This window comes from Penicillium pulvis, assembly GCF_028828015.1.
Source record: "Penicillium pulvis strain IBT 33274 chromosome Unknown scaffold_8_segment0_segment0, whole genome shotgun sequence".
Lineage (NCBI taxonomy): Eukaryota > Fungi > Ascomycota > Eurotiomycetes > Eurotiales > Aspergillaceae > Penicillium > Penicillium pulvis.
This window is the reverse complement of record NW_026643080.1, coordinates 1,797,523-1,817,713: the sequence shown is the minus strand read 5'-3', so window position 1 is coordinate 1,817,713 and position 20,191 is coordinate 1,797,523. Positions and strand designations below refer to the sequence as shown.

At 47.8% G+C, this 20,191-nt stretch overlaps 7 protein-coding genes across 7 annotated transcripts; 4 read left to right on the top strand and 3 right to left on the bottom strand.

Moving 5' to 3' along the window:
• Positions 1 to 379: 379 nt before the first annotated feature.
• On the bottom strand, positions 380 to 2,284 carry N7503_010090 (alpha/beta-hydrolase; the record flags this gene model as incomplete). Its single annotated transcript, XM_057069636.1, has 7 exons — positions 380 to 711; positions 759 to 974; positions 1,029 to 1,326; positions 1,377 to 1,492; positions 1,547 to 1,861; positions 1,928 to 2,012; positions 2,072 to 2,284. The coding sequence occupies 7 exons, from the start codon at positions 2,282 to 2,284 to the stop codon at positions 380 to 382; spliced, it is 1,575 nt and encodes a 524-aa protein (XP_056916247.1).
• A 2,302-nt stretch (positions 2,285 to 4,586) lies between these two features.
• N7503_010089 (ML domain-containing protein) lies at positions 4,587 to 5,480 on the top strand (the record flags this gene model as incomplete). The annotated part of the gene is made up of 3 exons (XM_057069635.1): positions 4,587 to 4,810; positions 4,874 to 5,090; positions 5,151 to 5,480. The coding sequence occupies 3 exons, from the start codon at positions 4,587 to 4,589 to the stop codon at positions 5,241 to 5,243; spliced, it is 534 nt and encodes a 177-aa protein (XP_056916246.1). The 3' UTR covers positions 5,244 to 5,480.
• A 462-nt stretch (positions 5,481 to 5,942) lies between these two features.
• Positions 5,943 to 6,619, bottom strand: N7503_010088 (H(+)-transporting V1 sector ATPase subunit F; the record flags this gene model as incomplete). Its single annotated transcript, XM_057069634.1, has 5 exons — positions 6,575 to 6,619; positions 6,474 to 6,508; positions 6,369 to 6,402; positions 6,143 to 6,280; positions 5,943 to 6,083 (listed from the first exon to the last, which is right to left on the bottom strand). Exons 1-5 carry the CDS (start codon positions 6,596 to 6,598, stop codon positions 5,943 to 5,945), a joined length of 372 nt encoding a protein of 123 aa, XP_056916245.1. The 5' UTR covers positions 6,599 to 6,619.
• A 301-nt stretch (positions 6,620 to 6,920) lies between these two features.
• N7503_010087 (Nur1/Mug154 family protein) lies at positions 6,921 to 8,340 on the top strand (the record flags this gene model as incomplete). The annotated part of the gene is made up of 2 exons (XM_057069633.1): positions 6,921 to 7,178; positions 7,243 to 8,340. 2 exons carry the CDS (start codon positions 6,921 to 6,923, stop codon positions 8,338 to 8,340), a joined length of 1,356 nt encoding a protein of 451 aa, XP_056916244.1.
• Positions 8,341 to 9,217: 877 nt separating this feature from the next.
• Positions 9,218 to 12,403, top strand: N7503_010086 (putative NTP binding protein; the record flags this gene model as incomplete). Its single annotated transcript, XM_057069632.1, has 1 exon — positions 9,218 to 12,403. One exon carries the CDS (start codon positions 9,218 to 9,220, stop codon positions 12,401 to 12,403), a length of 3,186 nt encoding a protein of 1,061 aa, XP_056916243.1.
• Positions 12,404 to 13,478: 1,075 nt separating this feature from the next.
• On the bottom strand, positions 13,479 to 15,352 carry N7503_010085 (methylenetetrahydrofolate reductase (NAD(P)H) MET13; the record flags this gene model as incomplete). The annotated part of the gene is made up of 2 exons (XM_057069631.1): positions 13,479 to 13,603; positions 13,657 to 15,352. The coding sequence occupies 2 exons, from the start codon at positions 15,350 to 15,352 to the stop codon at positions 13,479 to 13,481; spliced, it is 1,821 nt and encodes a 606-aa protein (XP_056916242.1).
• An 802-nt stretch (positions 15,353 to 16,154) lies between these two features.
• N7503_010084 (orotate phosphoribosyltransferase) lies at positions 16,155 to 16,880 on the top strand (the record flags this gene model as incomplete). The annotated part of the gene is made up of 1 exon (XM_057069630.1): positions 16,155 to 16,880. The coding sequence occupies one exon, from the start codon at positions 16,155 to 16,157 to the stop codon at positions 16,878 to 16,880; it is 726 nt and encodes a 241-aa protein (XP_056916241.1).
• Positions 16,881 to 20,191: the final 3,311 nt, after the last annotated feature.

Below are 20,191 nucleotides of genomic sequence, written 5' to 3'. Positions count from 1 at the left end.
AGAAGACCCGTTGGACAAGAAATTGAAAAATAGGAGTTAACCAAAGTCTTCCCATTCAGAATCCTTATGGAGTCGCCAACTGAAACTAGCGTTGAAAGCGTGGAGCAAGAACGGTGAGGTTTCAGATATCATTACTTGGTCGGGATTAGTGTTGGAGCTGTTATCTGGTGAGACCCACTCAACTTTCAGGGTCAGCACGTTGATCTGTTCAACGCGAACTCCGATTCGGTTGACAGGGTCAAAGTGGAGAAGATGCAGTGAAGAACATTTCTGGAAGTTAAAAACTTGTATTTCATTGGATATGCCAATCTTTAGGGGTTTGCAGATCCAGTGGCGCAGCAAGTCACTGTGGCAGTTATGTACGTTGTGGTTTAATCTTTCATCCATCAATTCTGAATGGAATTGAGGAGTTATAGCAACCTGCATCAATCCAGTCCCCGGCAACGATCTTCTTTGTAGTGCCGTTTCCGAATTCCATGATATCACCTCCGTTGGGTTTGCTCGCGTTGAAAGCTGGCCAGTTTGCAGCCTTACTGAATGTCGAAGTGTTTTTCAGGAAGTCCAGGAAAATATCCTGCATAGTCTCCGAAGTGTCGACCTCAAGTTGGCTGACATTACCGACATCCAACATGTAGGTACCAAAAATCATAAATAGATCCGTCCAGTGGAACGCACCGAGCCAGGGTACGGGACTGATGTTGGTAAAGTTTCCTGTGTTTTGTTAATAATATGCCTTTCAAGGGGAGAACAGTACATACCAGCCCAGTAGTACCGGTGAGTCTCAAGGCCAATGGATTGACGCATTTTGGAATCCGACAGAGCTAAGCAGTCTGCCGTCTTCTGTTCTTCATTGACTGCGGTGGTATTGGTGCTTGGGAACTCTCTAGCAGTGTCAGATCGGATCGCTGGACCTCGTGCAACCTTTCCTTTAGCATATCGAGCAGCTTCATCCGAGAAGATGTATTTTTCGTCAGCTGGAATGAGATTAGTGATTGGAAAGTCAAGCATAGTCAATGGTAAAGACTTACGCATGTAGTTCGTGAAAGCGATGGCAGGGGTGGAGTTGTAGCGATTGATATACTCTTCAATCTGGACCCAGGAGATCTGGCGCATGCACTCCAGCTCAGCCTTTGCGTCGTCACCATAGTTGCAGCCGAGACCCTTCGCAACAATATCGAAATCCTGATAGACGTCGTCGACTGTTGAAAGATTTAATGTGGCTGAAGCACCTTGTGAAATCACACCAAACTTCGCGACAAGAGGATTCTCAGGCCAGGCAAGTGTATACAAATGTGTGAGAATGCCACCTTGAGATTGACCCCAAAGCTTTACCCATATTAGAACATTAATTTATATCCCGAATGAAGAGGTCTTACCATGATGTTATCCTTGTCTCCTCCGAATGCTTCAATATGTTCGTAGGCCCATTCTACCGCAGCTCTCACATCTAGGAGAGTGAGAGACGTGTCCTCCAGCGCCCTCGACTTTGGGTCTAAAGAATAGGTTAGTCAGTATCGTGAGCCGAATTTGAATATGGGGATCTCACTTCCAAAAATATTCGCTCGATAGTTGATAGTGATTGTGATATGTTCCTGAGATCGCGATACCCAGTGAGCTGGTAGCTGAGAAGGAATCTGAATCGCTCCAGTGATACCACCTCCACCAGTAACAAACAAGGACACAGGGAGCTTGGAGGTTTTATTAGCATATGCAGGAGTCCATACTGCCATCGATAGGCAATCTTCAGCAGAAGACCAGGCGGTTGAGCCCTGGTCAAGCTTTTCGCCGACGTTGACGAGAAGGTTAGGCGGCTCGTATGCATTCCAGAAGCTCCATGTGTCGGGGACATACTGCGGGCAAGCTATATGATGGTTAGAACTAGCGAAACTAAAATTGGTTATTCTTCCATTGCTAGGTGGATGCTTACCTGGTCCGTAAAAAGTTGAGTCAATCGTTTTGTTGGACTTTCCTGGTTTCTGAGGCGGCATCCAGCGAAGGTCCCCAATTGGAGGCTATGTATCAGAGCAATGGTCAGTGACTATGCGAATAATGTTCTTTGATTACTACGAACCTTGGCATAAGGGACACGGAGGAATTGCCGAACGTTGGGGTAAGTATCGTTCAGCATTCCGATGAAAGTTCCTGTCTGGGTTTCAACCGTAAGGTTGGACCAATTTGACAAGGTCCGAGGAGCCTCCCATGTCAAATTTGCATAGTAAGGTTGCTCGGCGTAGGCCGAGACCAAGGACGCCAGTCCAAGAAGACTGAAGCTCGAGCTTTTCATGGTGAACGGAGATCAACAATCTTCAAATCCCAAAATGTGAATTATGGCAAGCCAAAAGATACACAATGCAGATGATCTGGTTTTATATTCATACATCAAACATCAAGCCCCAACCAAAAGGTGGGCGAGCATTCGGGCAGCCTCGTAAGTGGCGTGGTATGACCGTATCCACTCTTATCCCGAGGTGAATCGATCCGGGCAAGGAATATTGCCTGAGCTCTATACGAAGTGGGACTATAGGCCTGTAGCAAATCATAGCCCCCAGTAGCCCCGGGGCCTTGTGCAATGTAGACCGAAATGCGGAGATGACCCTTAGCGTGGGGGTGGGGAACCCGGACTAGTGAGCCAGGTTAGCCTGATTTGGCAACCAAGGCCGCACGGAAGGGAACCCGGTACTGGATTCCAAGTAAAAATCCATTCACCTCATCAGCTAACCATCGTCATTGTGGAAGTGGGGTAAAAGCCCGACAAACCTTCCTCTCGGCTTGCAGCTATATTCGGGGATCGACAAAGCCTTTGACTGTTCCTAGAACTTACTAGCCAAGCTAGCACCCACGCCAGTTAAATTATCAAGGTTTGTTTGTCCCGAGGAAAAGGATATTTCCGCTTTATGGGAAGTGGAGGGTGAAATTGTGGGAAGAGGTCTGTTTGTGTAGAAGGGAAGAGCCGCGTAAAATATCCTGGCAATGTCCACGGTTTTTCGTTGGGGTTCACTGTGTAGACTTTGATCAATACAGGTTAGATCTTACTGGTCTGAAACATCTTAATATTAGAATGACTCAATTCTTGAACTGCCTTCCCAAGGCCTATCTTTCATATATTATATACCTGTCTTGACATCACTGACCCTCTCCTGAATGAAGATCATCCACTCCCATTATTGGAAGTCATCACAGTTTAGTGTAGTCCATGGATACCTCATGCTCTACGAACTATCTTAATACAGTACACAAGTAGTTGGAGCTGTAAAAAATTTATCAATATACGCCGTGTTCGTATATTACACTTAACATGCCCACGCAGTTCTATGCACCGTTCGTTGCATAAAGACTGGTTCTTACGTTTAATGAGAATTAGAATTCCTAGGGCTGAGATCTTTTCTGCCATCGTAGACTTCAAGAAAAACATTGACTTACTTCTTCGCTTCATGAAAGCTAGGCTAACATTGTATATGAGCGGTGCAGTATATTACGGTATTTTAGCACCAAACATAGAGGGGACAGCAAAGCGCATGATGCCCAGACGTAGTTTGACGAGTACTAATTGGGGAGAAATAAATATAAACGCGCCGTATATAGGGCTGACCAACCTCCCAAGGTATCACCATAATATTGACAAAGGCCAGACAGTCCAGGTGACTGTTCTCCTTTCCTAGCATATTAGGATATTGTAGCAAACATTGACGAGTCGTAGGCCAGGAAAAATGCATTTGCATATCAATATATGTTCTGTTCTCATCGAATGACTTAAAAAGCTTATACGATTTTATGGTTGATATCCTCATCAATGATGTATGTCGTTAATATTCAGGAATATAGTAAGCACCGAGCTTTCCAATTTCCACTTCTCACAATCAACCATATGCAATATTTTCAAGGCTGACCAAGCCGACTTATACGAACCCTGTCCACCGTCTACTCGCGTGCGTCAAGGTACTGTGGAATACCTTCCACGTTAAATGAGCAATGGACTCTTGGGGCTCGAACGTTGGATTTGGAATTAATGAGATCGAGTATTTCCGTTCTTGTCAGTCAGCACTATCCGAGCAAATACCAGCATTAAACATGTATGGGTTATGAAAAACATCAGTCCATTCCGTGAGATACTTGGTGTTGATCATGAATCTCAGTTTGAAGGTTATCAAGATCGATGATAACCAAGTGGGGCTTGTGTACGCCGTAGTGGATCCGCAGTCCAGCTCATGGCCTCTCAACGTTTGCTAATTTTGGAGGCACTTAAGGAATCGATAGGAGTAAGAGACTAAGCAAGATGAAAAAAAGAATAGAAAAAAGACGGTGAAAGGCTCAAGAAAAATAAGAGTGAGGTTCAGCTGCAGGAACCAACTCTCTATCGAACCAAGTGAGGAGAAGTAAGACGATCTAATCCTAAAGCGGGTCCTCAACGATCACGTGCGAGTCGTCATCAAGTGACACCGTCCTTACCTCGCAAGCTTGCTTTAACCCATATCACTCCCAGAACTTCTTCCTGCTTAACTTGAACGTTTTGTGACAGCCTGAGCATATAAAGATCGATCGTTCCTGTCTTCACCTCATCTATCCAAATCTCGACGCCGGTCGCAATCATGAAGTTCTTATCAGCCACTCTTCTCCTCGGGGCTCCTCTGCTCGCCTCAGCCGCCTCTGTCCCCAAGCTTCTGGACCCATGGCAGATGCCACTCCAGGTCGACACCCAGGATAAAGTCAGCGTCCCTGGAGAGAACCCGCTCGTGTATTGTGGAAACCCAGACTCCTACACTCTCAAGATCGATTCCGTTACTCTATCGCCCAACCCCCCCCCAAAGCGTATGTCTGACCGCTCCAAATGACTCTTTTGTGGTTTCTAATGCAAACTTACTGACTACCTCAATAGTGGTCAAAAGCTCACTATCACGGCCAGCGGTACCGTAGGGGAGGAAGTTGTGAAGGGCGCATATGTCAACCTGGTCGTCAAATATGGCCTCATCACCTTGATCTCGCAGACCGCCGATCTTTGTGATCAGCTTGGCAATGTGGACCTACAATGTCCCCTGAAGGAGGGCAAGATGGTTCTGACAAAGGATGTCGAATTGCCCAAGCAGATCCCTCCGGTAAGAGATTCGTTTCAACCCACGGAAGAAGTACATCATGAAAGCTGACATTCGATCCAGGGTAAATACTCTGTTATGGCCGATGTCTACAATGAAGATGATACCCAAGTCACCTGCTTAGAGGCAAACAACATTTCGTTCAACCTGCTGTAAATGCAACTCATCATTTGATCGTTATTCTCCGGTTTTTATAACTGCCTTGCATACGACTACCAGGTGGCTTCTCGGCTTCTCTTGATTTGAACGTTCATATTGGTCATCGCTTGCCTTGATTTTCCTATGCCAGAAACGCCTCTTTCTACGTCTCGTTACGACCTTGCCTTCCTTTTCCCATGTGATGCCTCTGTTTTCTATAAGCTTCTGTCCGCTCAGATATCAGTTTGCCTTGCCATTTCAACCGTCGCTTTGCATCCATGTGATTGTCAATATGTAACTCGACCGGAGCCTTACCGAAGCTGTGGTTACTAATATATCTGCTAGCCTTCTTTTGCAATTACAATACTTTCTCGAGCTACTAATGAAAAGTAATGGCCAGCAACGTGGCCAAAATCGACAGTATCTGGGGAGATCATTAAACTAAAACAGCAATTTCGGTCTTGTGAGGTATTCCAGGCAGGAAACCGGATATATTGAGGTTGTATATGCATTCTCAGACATGTTGGGTATCTTTCCTCTAAAGCGTTTGATCACCCCACCACACCAAGTTTCGTAGAATAAGCTGACCGGAACAAAGACAATCCCGAGACGATGGCAGTACACCGGAAGATTTTAGCAAGAATCAAATATGTAAACATGCGACAAACAAGACAAGAGCTGATGACGCCCAAAACCAGACAAAGCCCCCCAGCACGGCTACTCGCCAAACAGACGGCGCACACGCTTGAGAACACTATCCTTCTCCGGGTCGTATGGGTGGTCTTTGCTGGGAATTTCAAGAACGGCGGGGAAGGGATCGGTGAAGGTGTCTACGATGTGGCGGATGCGTTCCGCGACCTGGAATAGTATGTTAGACTGGCATCATACAGGCATAGCGTAGTATAGCTGGAACTAACATGTTGGTTGATGAGGACAACAGCGATGTCCTTTCGCTCCTGTGTGAAAGTCTGGAAGGCGCGCTCAATCTCCGAAGTCTCGGTCTTAGCGTCGACAACCAGGAAATTGCGCTGTGCGTCCGGTGGGTTGGTAACATGCTGTAACGAGCCACTATGCGTTAGTCTCATATGCAAGAATAGTCGCAAAAGCGCCTTCGGCGATTTAGCTGAACAGGGAGGTACATACTCCAATTCCGGCGAGCAGAAGACCGGTCACGGAGCTTTAGCCGACGGTCAAGGTTAGCTAGAGTGATTCCATTTCGGTATCAGAAACAAGATCTGGGAGTTTTACTCTTCATCGCCAATCACGGCGAGTAATTGGCGATCCTGCCATCAGAGAGAGTTAGCAACGCTATCGGAGGGGTGGTGGCAGGTTCCAAGTGTCCAGTTTACCTTGTATGCGACGGTCGCCGCCATGTTGACCAAAGGCGAGAAACCAGGAATGAGGATATATCAAAGACCGAGAGAGGCTGTCCCACGATCGAACCGTAGCTGAACAGTAAGTCTGGTGCAGTCTTAAGAGTTGGCGTTGTTCACTGATTGTGGTTATCGCGGAGAGCGGAGAGTCGATGACATAAGCTGATGCAATTTTGTTTACTTTCATTGCTTTGATGGTTCACTGTTCCGCATCACTGGCCTTGCCTTGCTCTGCATGCCTTTAATTTGCCGATCCAGCTAAGGAAGAAGCTGCGGAGGAACAGCTTCTATCTTATCACTTCCCTTTCGGTCCTCCGACACCATGCCTCGTCTTGTGCGTCGACGCCCGCTCATGGAGCGCATCCAAGCCTACTTGAACCCGTGGGACTTTTTACTTTGGGTTTCCGAGGAGATCGATGGGCACGACTGGGACCAGATGGAAAAGGATTGGGGTCTCTCCATTGGTGCTGGTCTGAATTTGATCTTCTGTATTGCACGCGCAAATAGTCGATCAAGTGGCGGGAAAGCCTTCGACGATGTGTTTGGTGAAGATGAAGGAGTGCCTTGGCTCAGCTGGCTGGTACGTGGCCTTGCCTTACAACCTTATTATGTTGCAAACTGACTGGTATTGGTATGATTTATAGGCGACGACCCTCACCACAATTCTGGGACTTTTGTCTGTCGCAAATGCAGTCTACACATTCGCTCGCAAGAAGCGTTATCGCATGTTCGAAACGCCTATAGATCAGGTCCCTGCGACCCCCTCTGCACACCGCGTGCGAGTAGAATCAAGCCCGATGGCCGCGTCTCCCCTCCGATATCTCGCAAACGCCTTAGCCGGAGAGTCAGCCCAGTCCCGTGCCCACCCAGATGCCGAACGTGACGTGTGGGAGATTGCCCTCTGGGATCCCCAACCCATCAGTGTCCGTCTATTGTGCATGTTTAGCCCAGGGCATGTCTTGATTTACTGGCTCTTCCTACCAACACAGGTGTCTGACCCTCGCCCGAGTGTCACAATCGTCACAACGATTGCCCTCACAATCCTTCTTTCTGTGCAAATGTCTTTCATGTCCACTTCATACACGCAACAGGCGAAAGACTCAATGTTGGTGCATAAAGAGGTGATGAAGGAATATGACGCCAAGTTCGTCCACCCTCGGACTCGACCTTTGATGAGAGATGTGGGCACACAGTTCTCTGAGCCAGTTCCTGCCCAGTCGGGCTCAGACGCCGAAAACAAAGTTGAAGTCCACACTCCAACATTCATTATCAATCGTGGATTCAAGACGAGCCCTAACCCCAATTACGTCAGTCATGTCGATCCAGAAGGCTTGACTCCAAGACGCCCCACTGCCACTCCTGGACCATCAATCTTCCAGACCCAGCCGTCCCTCCGTACTCCCATTGTGTCGGGCGATGGCTCGCCATTGGTTCGTACAGCGGGACATTCCATGCGGCAACCGCAATTCCGACCAACATCAACAAGTACAGGCGATGGAGGTAGTCTTGGGGTCTATTCGCACGCCAATTCCCCATTGAGGAAGTCAGCATCAACCGCTTTCGAGCGCCGAACTCACAATAGCGGAGATTTTGTCTATACTCCACGAGGAACGAGTCCAGTGAAGAAACAATCCAGCCCTCTCAAGAGGAGCAGCCTTGCGGCACCTATGAGTCCAGCACCAGGGATTGGAGCCCATAGACCAGGTAGCCTTAATCCCCGTCGAGAAACGGGAAGATTCTAGAATGAAACCACGAATTGAATTATTTTTTTTGGCACGTTATGACTTTGCTTTTTGGATGCTTGAAACGTTCATGCCAGCAGCCAAATCCTACAGCCAACTGAATAGTCTTCTATGTACACTCTACCGCCTCAGGTCACGAAGTGTACTGGATTCACGCTTCGCGTGCAGTAGCCTGGTATCGGTTAATTATCTCTTTTCCGAATACTTCGTGGCGAGAAACTGATCCATGACTTACTCGAAAGCAGCATCATTTTGACGTCTTAAATTTTCCGTGACCTGCCACACCCAAGAATGCGGAATGAGTCCCTTTATCTCCAGATTTCAAACTGTCAATCTTGATTTTCCGAATGAAAGTTAATTCACTTCCTGTTGCCAATTGCCAGATCACGCCCCAATAGGCGGCAGGGTATGACTGTTTGACACGGGCATCTGACTCTCTTCAAAGATGCCTTCTTCAATCACCTTGCAGTTTTTTCTCAAATTAAAAAAGCTCAAACTAAAGAAGCAATTGAGAAGCGTCATACCAAATGGAGGCGGGTTCATATCGTGATGCATTCCAGAGCGGGGGCTAGCATTCTTCATCCCGGGCCACATGCCATTCCACCCAACCAGACCGCACCATTGTCACGCGTTGAAATCGCGGGCTTTGGATCTTGAATTGAGTCTGATGACCCTACGCATTCCCTAAGTTGTTCATTGGAACTGGTTCAAGAAACATCACCCGAAGCCGTCCAACCTACCTTCTCGACACAGCCCTAATTCGCAGCACCTGCAGCCAGACCACAACTATTAACAGCCTATTATACGGCATGGGCCAGGGACAGGGTCTATCCTGGCTTAAGAGTCGGAAATACTAGCGAACGCACTGCAGCACAAAATGGACGTCGAAAGTTGTGTCGAACTACCTGACGGACACCTCGTTAACCTCTCCCCACGACCCCAACGACAAACCCAGTACCAAGCATACCGCGCTCATTATACGGCCACTGAGCTATATCCCACTCCACCTGCCCGAAACTCTCATCGTGTGCCACCATCCGAACTTGAAGACCGTCGAGCCTCGCCAGACATCATGTATCAGAAAGAGAAAACAACCAAGCTTCCGGTGCCGAGATCGTTCGCCGAGAGGGCCAGGGAGCAAAGGAATCAAACTCCCAGCCCTACCGGAATCCCCAAGTCATCGTCAGCCGGATTTTCATCGGGGGGATCTGGTGGTCAGTCTGGGGAGCGAGACCGAGATCTCAACATGCGGAAAATGCGTGGCAGGTTTGAAAAAGAATCACCACTGTCACAGCGCGGCTCTTATATCCGGTCAAGAGAAAGCGACAGGGTTCGATCTGAAGGGAGTACAAACTCTTGGCAGCAGCATAAGTATCCAGCCAAAACCGCCGCAGAAGTCCAACCATCGCAACGCGGAGCAAGCAAACCTCGAAGTGGTATCCCCAATCCTAGCGCCAATATAAGCAAAGTGGTATCAAGCCCGCGTTATGAGTCTCGTAATGCCGAGCCACAGAACAAGTGGCTAAAGGAGGGAGGTCAATGGATCAACCGAGAGTCCCGCGAGAATATGCATCAGAGATCGGGAGCAACAGACACCACCGCCGATTCTAGCCCCCGGTCCCATCCTTCAATCTCGCCAGTGTCTGCCGAGGACTCTATGACAGACTGTGACTGGGAGGACAGATTCGTCGTCCATATGCCCTCTGCTAAGGACCCCAACCCACCGACTATGACTGAAGATCAAATTGCCGATTATCAAAGAAGCATTGAGAAAGTTCACCGGGAGGGGATCCGAATGCTTGACCCAAACACTGGACCCAGTCCACGGGGCTCGCCGAGCGAAGGTCGACGCAATTCCTCCACATATCAAGATAGGCGAAGAAAGTTGGAGCAATCCAAGACCTCTGAAAGCGTGGCAGCAGAGCCTCGGCAGCCTCAGCAGGAAGTCGAGAAGCTGAAAGTTCCAACTACCCAACCTCATGAGTCTCAAGCAGACAGCAACTATTATAGCCCTGATGAGGTTGGCAAAAACCGCATCAGCACTATATGGGAAGAATCTCCCACAAAGCCCAGAGAGAAACGAAAGTCCCACACTGGGGATGGTTCCTTCTTGGGGTGCAAGGAAATCAATCCTTGCCCGAAAAACCCTGACGAAATACATCTCTTCTCATCGGGGGAAGACTCTACCACCCTGCAACCCCATCCACTTGCCGTGCGTGCGAAAAAGAGACAGAAGGAGAAAGAAGCCCAGGCGGCCAGCAAGTCGATGGAGAAGACCGTTCTACAAGAAGAATGGTCACAAGTTTCTCGGAACTCCAAGAGCAAGCACTCGCCTGTGACCTTGTGTCAGGAGCAAGATTGCCCTGATAATCAGATTCCAACTCCAAGCTCTCAGGGCTCGAGTAAAGAGAACTCGCGCCCCAGGCCAAGCATCGAAGACTCTCCAGGTAGAATGGACGGTGGACGTGGTGATGACGATGTGTTCATCATCACACCTACTGTCACTCGTACTTTGCTTCCAACCCCTACACCAGAGAAAGTGGCAAAGGCAGAAAAGAAAATATCTGTCTTAAAGGCGCAAGGGTTACGACGCCCCGGTGGAACTGGCCAATCTGGGACTGGGGAGGCTGTCAAGGCTGTTCGGGCCAAGGCCCAGGTCATCTCTACACCTGCTGGACTACGACATGTGTCAGGCCTTGCGCAAGTCAAATCAGCTCTTCCCTCGCTTACATCTTCGAAGACCACTCCCTCCTTCTTGCCTTCCAAGGCAACGACTCATGTCAGCAGTAGTCCTGCGTCGAAGGAAAAATGCTCGAAAGAAGAATCCCCGACGGAGAAAGAATTGAAAGAAGAAGACTTAAAGGAGAAGGACTCGAAAGATGATGACCCCAAACCAAAGGATAGCCCCAGTCAACGGAAGGAGAAGGAGAAGAGCGAAAAGCCAAGCAGCTCAATTCGTGGCTTCATCCGTACCTCAGCAAGGTCCACAGGTCTCGTCAGGTCACCAACCGAGAGCCTGGCGACAATACTCCGTAACGGGACCGAGTCTTTGCGCAATCGCGCAGAATCCCTACGCAATGGTTCAGGGTCTCTTGTTAGCCGCAAGGGCTCGAGTTCCCCCGTGTCTCAAGCCTCACCACCAACTAGAGACAATTCAGACTCTTCAAAATCCGCCAGGTCTTTCAGATCAGCCAAAGAGACTCCCTCATCCTCCACGAAGCCATCTCCGGCCAAAAAGGAGTCCCGCACTGCTAGGGTTTCTCTCGAAAAACCTCCCATCCAAGAGAAGCCACCCCCAGCGGAGCCAGAACCTCCGGTCAAGAAGGCTACGCCTCCACCAGAAAGAAAGAAGACCGCTGAGAAGCTAGAAAAGGCAGAAAAACAATCTCCCAACCCGGAACAGCTCTCCCGAGCCGAGCGACTGGAAAGGTTCAAAGAACAAGCTCGACTCCGAAGAGCAACCAAAGGTGTCGACAAAGTAGTCGATAGAGTTGTTGAGATCGCAGAATTGGACGGGCAACAAGTAGCCGCGTCCAAAAAGAGTCTACAAGCGAATATCACGGATGTCCACGATGATCTCCACAATCTGTCTTCAGGAGAAAAAGACGAGGAGGAGACCAAAGAATTCTCCATCACCGAAATCACCACCGACAACGACACAAACACCATCGCCCTCTCCTTGATATTCGAAATTGTGTTTTTAGCCATCACAAACATGCACAAATTTGCTCTCCAAGTTACCGACAGTCCATACATCAAATTCGTGGTTACAAACATCTTGAACATGACACGCCATTGTTACCATGTCTTAAGTACGATCTGCAGTACCATATCGGTTTACCAGACCACGGGTTCTTGGCCCAAAGCCAAGAATGATCAGGCTATTAGTCGATTCTTAGTCGAGCTTCTGCAGGCTATAGTCTACTTGTTTATTCTTGGTTTTGGGGCACTGATTGCAGGGCGTGCGGCTGGGTATGTGGTTCTTGTCGGGACTTGGATTGTTTGGTTTGCTAGGCCGTTTGCTTGGGCTTTTCAATGTGTCACTCATGCTCTTATAACATGATATCATCCACTCGTTTATTAGATATCCTTTCACTTTGACGGTTTTGTCTCTTGGTGGTTTTTTAATATCATTTGCCTATGGGTCAGCGCTTTGTTATTCATACTACTTGTTTCATTGCCATTCATATATGAAATGCTTTATCTTCTTATCTTCCTTCACGTAAGACTACATTTACTAGTTGGCAATTGGAAGCTGGTTGAGGAATATCATCATCTAAGAATCCAATGTGACGTGGTCCTACAATTTGACAATTCCAATTGAGTCAAATATGCTGGACGTCCCCGTGTTGAATGTGGGAAATAGCCAAGCTTTTGTATTTCTTCTGATCAATGTTATATCTGAAGTAAAAATGGGATCCCATACATCCATAGGCATGGTGGGATCCAAGTATAAGTGGTTGTAAATAGCCAAAAAGCCAAAAGGTTTTGAGTGGCGCCGAGCATCAGGATGGTCCGGAAATAATGAGCACATATAGAACGAAACACCGCTGCTTGCATGGAAAAGAAAATTTAGTCGCAGACGAGAAGGATGAACATCTCGCTGCGATCTCTATACCCGAAATCCAACAGGGAGGGAAAAGGAAAAGACAAAGAGAGAATGGAAAAGGAGCCCAGATTGGGCATAATTATGTTGAATTGGATTCTTCCTTCTTTTTGATCCTCCATTTCATCTGGACAGTCCATAAATTGAAGAGAGATAGGGACGTCAGAAGAAAAGCACCAGGCCTTGGTGGAGCAAAAGAAAAAAGAAGTACTCTGAAGCGTCGTTGTTAAAAGGGACGGGGTATCGGTACAGTAGGAATGTTGGATGTTGAAATAGAAAAGTGAACGCTCAGGAAGAAATCGTTGAGAGGTCTTCAATCGTTACGCCATAAGACATTGCATGAGAGCCGGAGAATTGGTGTTGGATGATTCATCTCGGGCTGGTATTCGTTGAGTATCGTTGAGATAGGTGATGTTGAATTAGGTAGAGTGTAGTAAGTAGTGTTGACAGTGGCTCAAGCGTGAGTCCAGATGCAGGGGTGGTCGTCAATGTATCCAGCGTAGCTGGGTTCCCGGTTGAGTGGGAGGGTGTCTTAGTTCTTGATCTCAGTGCCATTGGCCTCTACTGGCTTTCCGGTCACTTCGACATCAAGATCCTTGACAATTAGGTCCTTGAACAAATCAAAGACAGCGTTGGAGCGGTGGAAGTCGTTGTCAACTATGAAAGGGTTAGTTGGGCTGCCAAGTTCAATGAGGTTAATGTGGCCTTACCGATGTTGACAAGGTACCGGTCGTCCATGACATGTTGGATCAGCTTCCGACTGGGACTGGCGGCATCGTGGCACTTGGCCCAGTCTTCACCCAGGCGGTAAGCCTCATCCTTCCACGCCAAGAAACTGATGGTCTCGGTAATGGTAGGTTGGATGATTTCTCGGCCAGCGAAAATACCCCAGGTCAAGGCGTTCGGGCTGTCGTGTGTGTTGGTCCTCAATTCACCGTCCTTGGAAACAGCATGGTATGTCATGTCCTCGTTGTTCTCGATGCGGGAAATAAGCTCGTCCATCAAATATGAGGGGACCAACAGCTCCAAGTAAGCCTTCTGGTAAACGAAACCATTCTTGGGACCCCATCCGTACACGGGGTGGGAGGACTTAACGCCGTTCACAGCGGGTTGGGAGTTGATGGTCAAGAAACCCCGGTTATTCAAGTCCACCAAGGGGTCTTTGATGTCATTGGCTTCAATGGTGATCGGAGTGTCACTCCAAGGCAAACGTTCCAATTTGCCACTCAAGAAGTTGACAAAAATATCAGAAATATCCTTCAGACACTTCGGCTCGCCCCACAACTTGATGTTCTGCTCGTTCGAACCCTTCAGACCGACACCATATGCATCCAGTTCACCAAACGCGGGCGATCGGGAATCGGTCCAGCGACCGTTGGGAAACTCATCCCATGATTGTGTGCGAGCAACATATGAAGAGTTGCGGTTGCGCCAGAAAACTGGACGCACATCCTCTGTTCTCCGGCCCAGTGCCAGAGACGGCCGCCATGGCAGCGAGCGCTGAATGGGAGATTCCTCGGATGGCACGAGGCCCAGCTCCTCCAAAACTAGCTTTGTTGCCTGAGCCAGGTTCATGGTGTAAAAGTGGAGGTGGTTGATGCCAAAGGCCAGAAGCTCCCTGCACATTTCAGCGATGAGGCGCTTGCCAATATCCCGGACGGCAGAGTCATCATTCTTCACGGGCTCGAGGGCTTCCATCCAATGCGGAGGCACGTGGGCCTTGGTCCAGGTAGAACGGCGCAAGAACGAGGCATAGGTTTGAATGGGCATGATGCCAGGAATGATTGGCACATTGATACCCTTAGCACGGCATTTGTTGACCCATTTCTTGAAGTTTTCCACATCATAGAACATCTGGGTGATGATAAAAGTGCTACCGGCATCCACCTTCTCCTTCAAGTGATCGATCAATAGATCCACATCTGGGTTGTCGTCCGCGCCCTCCGGGTAGCCACCCACGCCGATATCGAAATGGTTTCCGTATTTTTCCCGAATATACTTGACAAGATCCTTGGCATAGCGAAATCCTCCATCGGCGGCTTCCCAAGCCTCCTTCTCACGGGGTGGGTCACCTCGCAGAGCCAGAATGTTGGTGCAGCCAGCCTTGTACGCGGTCGAGAGAGCCTGATCAATCTTCTCCTGGGGCATGTCGGTACAAGTCAGATGCATGCAGGTCTCGAGACCATACACCGACTGGGCAACGTTGACCATCTCGCAAGTCAAGTCCGACAAACGGCCACCCGCGCCCCATGTGATGTCAATGAAAGAGGGACCCAATCCGTGCATACGGTCCATGCGATCATAAAGGTTCTGTACACCCTGAGCGGTTTTGGGAGGAAAGAACTCGAAGGAGATGCCCGGCTCCCCTGAGGCCTCCTTCTGTGCAAGCTTTTCCCGGATATGCATGATTTCGTGTCAACCTACGGAAACTGTCATCAGTAATCTGGTGGAATTGCAAGTTGGCCATGGTGGGTCAAGCAGGTCCGATCTGATTCTTCTCTTAGGAAACAAGCATCTCTTACCGATAGAGGTAGGACTGAATTTATTTGCAAATGTAACCACCTGAGGCTATTTTGCAGTTCTCACAACAGGGTCTCGCAGAATCACCAGGATTTCCCGACCTATTTGCTTTGTAACACCCACGTGAGGATTTGACAGGGATGACCCAGTCAATATGAAAAGTAGAAAAAAATAAAACGAGACAAAAAAAAAAAGAAAGGAGAAAATGGGTCCAAAGGGGATCTCCGTAAGAAGGGGAAGAAAGATGGAATTCGAATTGGGATTCGGCGGGGAAGGCCGGCGATCGGAGCTAGCACGTGCTCAGGTCAACTGGTGGATTTGGTAAGCACTACAACCTCCACTATAATATAACTTAAAGGAAGAGAATATGGTATTTAGTTAAACTTTTCACTTTCTTCTTCTTCTTTTATGTATTTATTCAATCCGTTGGGGCCAATCCTGCAATCATCTCGTGTTGTTGGGTCAGCTTACTCCGTACATACCTGCCCCTCTATGATCTGCCCCTCAATTACTTAAAAATTTAGATTGACTTAGCTAACCAGTCACCTTTGGCGGGGCGGACTTTTATTCGCCGATAAACTTGTCACCCACTTTTTTTTCTCTTGGGCTCACCTTCAAGATCTACCTTTTCAAAGTGTTAAATATACATACCTTCTTTCACAAACCTCAATTCATAATACCGACCACCATGTCCGCCTCTCAAGATTACAAGAGCACTCTGCTCCCTCTCCTCATCGACAACAACGTCCTTTCCTTCGGCACTTACGTCCTCAAGTCCGGTCGCGAGTCTCCTTACTTTTTCACCTCCTCCCTCATGCACACTGCGCCCTTGCTGCGCGCCTCCTCTGCCGCTTACGCCAGTGTGCTGTCCGCCGAGCCCTTCGTGACCACCGCGGCTGACGGCACCACTAAGCCCAACTTCGACATCATCTTCGGCCCCGCATACAAGGGCATTCCCATCTGTGCCGCCGTCACCAACGAGCTTGCCGTCCGAGACTCGCTCTCCGCCTCGCCCAATGGAACATGGGACAATGTCAGCTACTCATTCAACCGCAAGGAGGCTAAGTCCCACGGCGAGGGAGGCAACATTGTCGGTGCTCCGCTGAAGGGAAAGCGCATTGTTATCGTAGACGATGTCATTACCGCCGGCACTGCTCTGCGCGAGGCCGTCGGCATCATTGAGAAGGAAGGTGGTATCGTTGCGGGTGTTGTTGTTCTGCTGGACCGCGAGGAGCGGGTTAGCGATTCCGAGTCCAAGAGCGCCATTGGTTGTGCGCAGCGCGATCTCGGCGGCAACATCCCCATTCGTGCCGTCATTGGTCTGCACGATATTATTGAACAGCTCAGTGATAAGATTGGTGCTGAGGATATCCAGCGCTTGAAGGACTACCGTGCCCGCTACGGCGCTGAGTAAGGAAGGGGAGACTACAGCCTAAGGCTGACCATTTGATATATGATGCATTGAGAAACGATGTTAGAGGTAAAAAAAAAATAAGAGAGGGGCTATGATACCAGGATAGTTTGGAGCTACTAGAATCCATTATTCACACGCACAATGAGATACATGTTTTCCTTGACTTGGGTCCAAGGTTGAGGAATACGTGACACATCGTTCATGAACCGGTAGTACAGTCTATGGGAATGAATATGGAAAACTGCCCGTGCGCCAACCGGGGAGTTCGGAATGATATAGGTTTCATATCTCCAGAGTGCCTTCAGCTTTCAAGGTTGGAAAGGAACAACATGGCAGTCGATATTCTCAAAACGAAAGCCATGCAGGCTATGATGGGGATGTCAAGCCAGCCGCATGCATGCTATCCCCCCTGTCTGGAAGGTTGTACAGGCCAAGCGCAACCCCCGAGTTCAACCGTGATGTCTCAGATATCCAGGAAATCGGGAGATCAAGCTCACTATAAGAGAGCATAGTCTAAATAGAGACTTCTCGGGGACACCGGGTGCGTGTTTTTTTTTTACAAGGTCACACACAGTACAGCAAAGAAAATACAGCAGGGTTAATGCTTTAAGATATTATCCAAATCCTCAGCTCAACAAGCACCTGAAACTGGAGACCTGCCTTCTAAAGCCTGCTGAGCTTGCGCTCAGACATTAATCAGCATTTCATGATCCGATGAAAGCACCCGGAGTTAAACATGCATAGCTTAGGTTTGATAAAGGGTCAGCTTACGAAGCATTATCAGAATTTATCAGAATGAGGCTATAGGATGTGCTATTGGGGAACGAAATACAGGATTCAGGACATGATAGCATCAGGTCCCAGGCACTCGACTTGTGAACATTTCTCCTCGGACATAGCTCCCTGATATCATTTATCTAGATACACTAGACGATCTAAAACCTAAAATTGGAAGCCTGGTTGTATCGAATGGCTGTTTTTGTGTCACAAAGGGTCAAATGAGAACACGACATATTTTGAATAATGAACAAGTGACCAGATGCATATTCATACAGACTCTCCAAGCCTTGCATTATCTGATAGTGGCAGTTAGAAGAATACGGGATGAAGTATGTCTCGATTCCTGACCACGATATACTTGGAATTGAGACGGACGGAAATTTTAACAAATATTTACCTCGAAGAACTTAGACTTAAACCATTCCTTTATCTCAAGTCTCTCAATGGCTCAATCATACTAATCCACACCGACACACATAGGTTTCGGGGAGATGCATGCGCCTTACCGAGAAGATTGAACCAAGGGACCCAATGTTACGTGACGCCTCTTGATTGACTGGTTTATGCATTTATATGAGACCGATCAACCTTACTAGTGCTATCAATGTACATGTGCGCCGTCTGGTAATCCCAAGGATTCTAAAGCATGGTCATCAGAGCTTCAGGCCCACGCAGCTGCCTATTGAAAGATAGACCATTATGGGCTGGCCTAAATGAAGGTAAAGCATATGATCTGACTCAACGGATTCTAGTCTCAACAGACCGTTGAGAGTTGGTCTTCATCGCCTAAAAGCATAGTGCAACTGTGCATGCAAATAACGGACCATAGAATTCTAATATTCTATAAGCCAATCAAAATGATACATATGACAAATGCTCATTTATACTAACACTGAGAAAGAACAACACCCATTCAAAAACATATTCGAAGCCCATGTCACAAATCCAACCTAACTTGGAGGGTGAATATGTGTGGTAAGCAGGGAAGGTCCTTCTAGGAAGGTCTAGCTCTAATCACACTTTTTTTACTGTGACTATTAGGAAAGCATATAAACATTAAATATTCAACAGACTTGTTCTATCATCCTGTTACAGCAATCACGAGATAGTCCAACTTATAAATGGGTAATTAGTGAGTGAAATAATATAGAACGTGCCATTACTCAGCCTGCTTTGCTAAGAGGAGAACTAAAAGGTAATAATCTTAAGCCACTTGGAATCTTTCATACGACAAGACACACCAGACTTGAGATACAGGGATTAAAGCACATCCTCACATTATTCCCGATCTCTCCGGCCACACATGTCACAGCAGTCGAAATGTAAATACGATCCCTGATGCGGCCTAAAGAAAGTACTAATTTTCTAAACCCTGGATTCATGTCTCGGGAAAAGTACTTACCCCTGGGTTTGAATAAGACAAGAACCTGGAGTCAGACTACGAGTGATACTGTAAGTCACATCCCTCAACAACACATCAAGCACCTATATTAAAATCTCACCAAATGGAGCCACCGAAATCAGACAAAAAGCAGAAAATATTCTAATCAAGATATTTTCGACTCCATCACAGTCAATGTTGAAACTGGACCGATGATCGATAGCCGCTGCATGTTTTGCTTTCCTGGTCTTTGTCTTTTCCTATCTACTCGCATGGTGCCTTATCATCCTTGAGAATGTACTACCGTACCCTGTCATACAGACACTGCATGTCTTGCACACTGGGTCTTATCGAGCCACAGCTATTCCTTGCCGGCCGTCGGTAATGCAAAGAGCTATGGATGTTGCTGGGAGCTTCCAAACGAGGGCATCGCGTCGTGAGACAATCATGGACTTTGTTGTCTGAGCCCAATTCCCTTTGAGATAGTATTCGTCAACCGAGTACCCATCAAAGCCCCGAAAGTTCCAGATGTACCCTGAGATTTCTGCCTCCTATCAGCATTCCCATTCTATTGACACCGTTCATTCCGGCGTCGAGAGAGTCTGACACCAGAGCCTATGGGCTTATTTCTGAGGTATTATCAAATCATGTACTTGCGGTGAGAAGACAAGTGACTTAAGACTCACTTCAGAGCATGTAAGAGCTATATTCTGCTAGGTTTGTGTTTTTACTGGTTTGCCACAATTCCACCTATTTCTACCAAACGCCCCGCAGGGTTTTTCTCTCTTGTTCGTTTCTTCTTTGGCTTTTACAGACCGGCCCAATCCTGGAGCGACTTGAAGGTCATTTCAGCGGAATAAACCTGAAGTATCTAAAAGCTCGATTTTACATTCGTTGCTTTATTTTATCCAGTAACATTGGTCCTTCGCGCCTCATCGCCATTCAAGTATATGGTTTACTTAAGGTTATCCTTCCACGATTCGACTATTGATATTGTCATACCTATATGATTATCTCTGGCTTGTATACATGTCCTTCTCTAAGCATGTTGTCACATGCATTTCACATCTGATGGGCTAACTGACCAAAGGCAAATAGGAACCCGGCTCCTGACACTCGTTCATTCCCTTCCTACCTGACATAGTGGGCT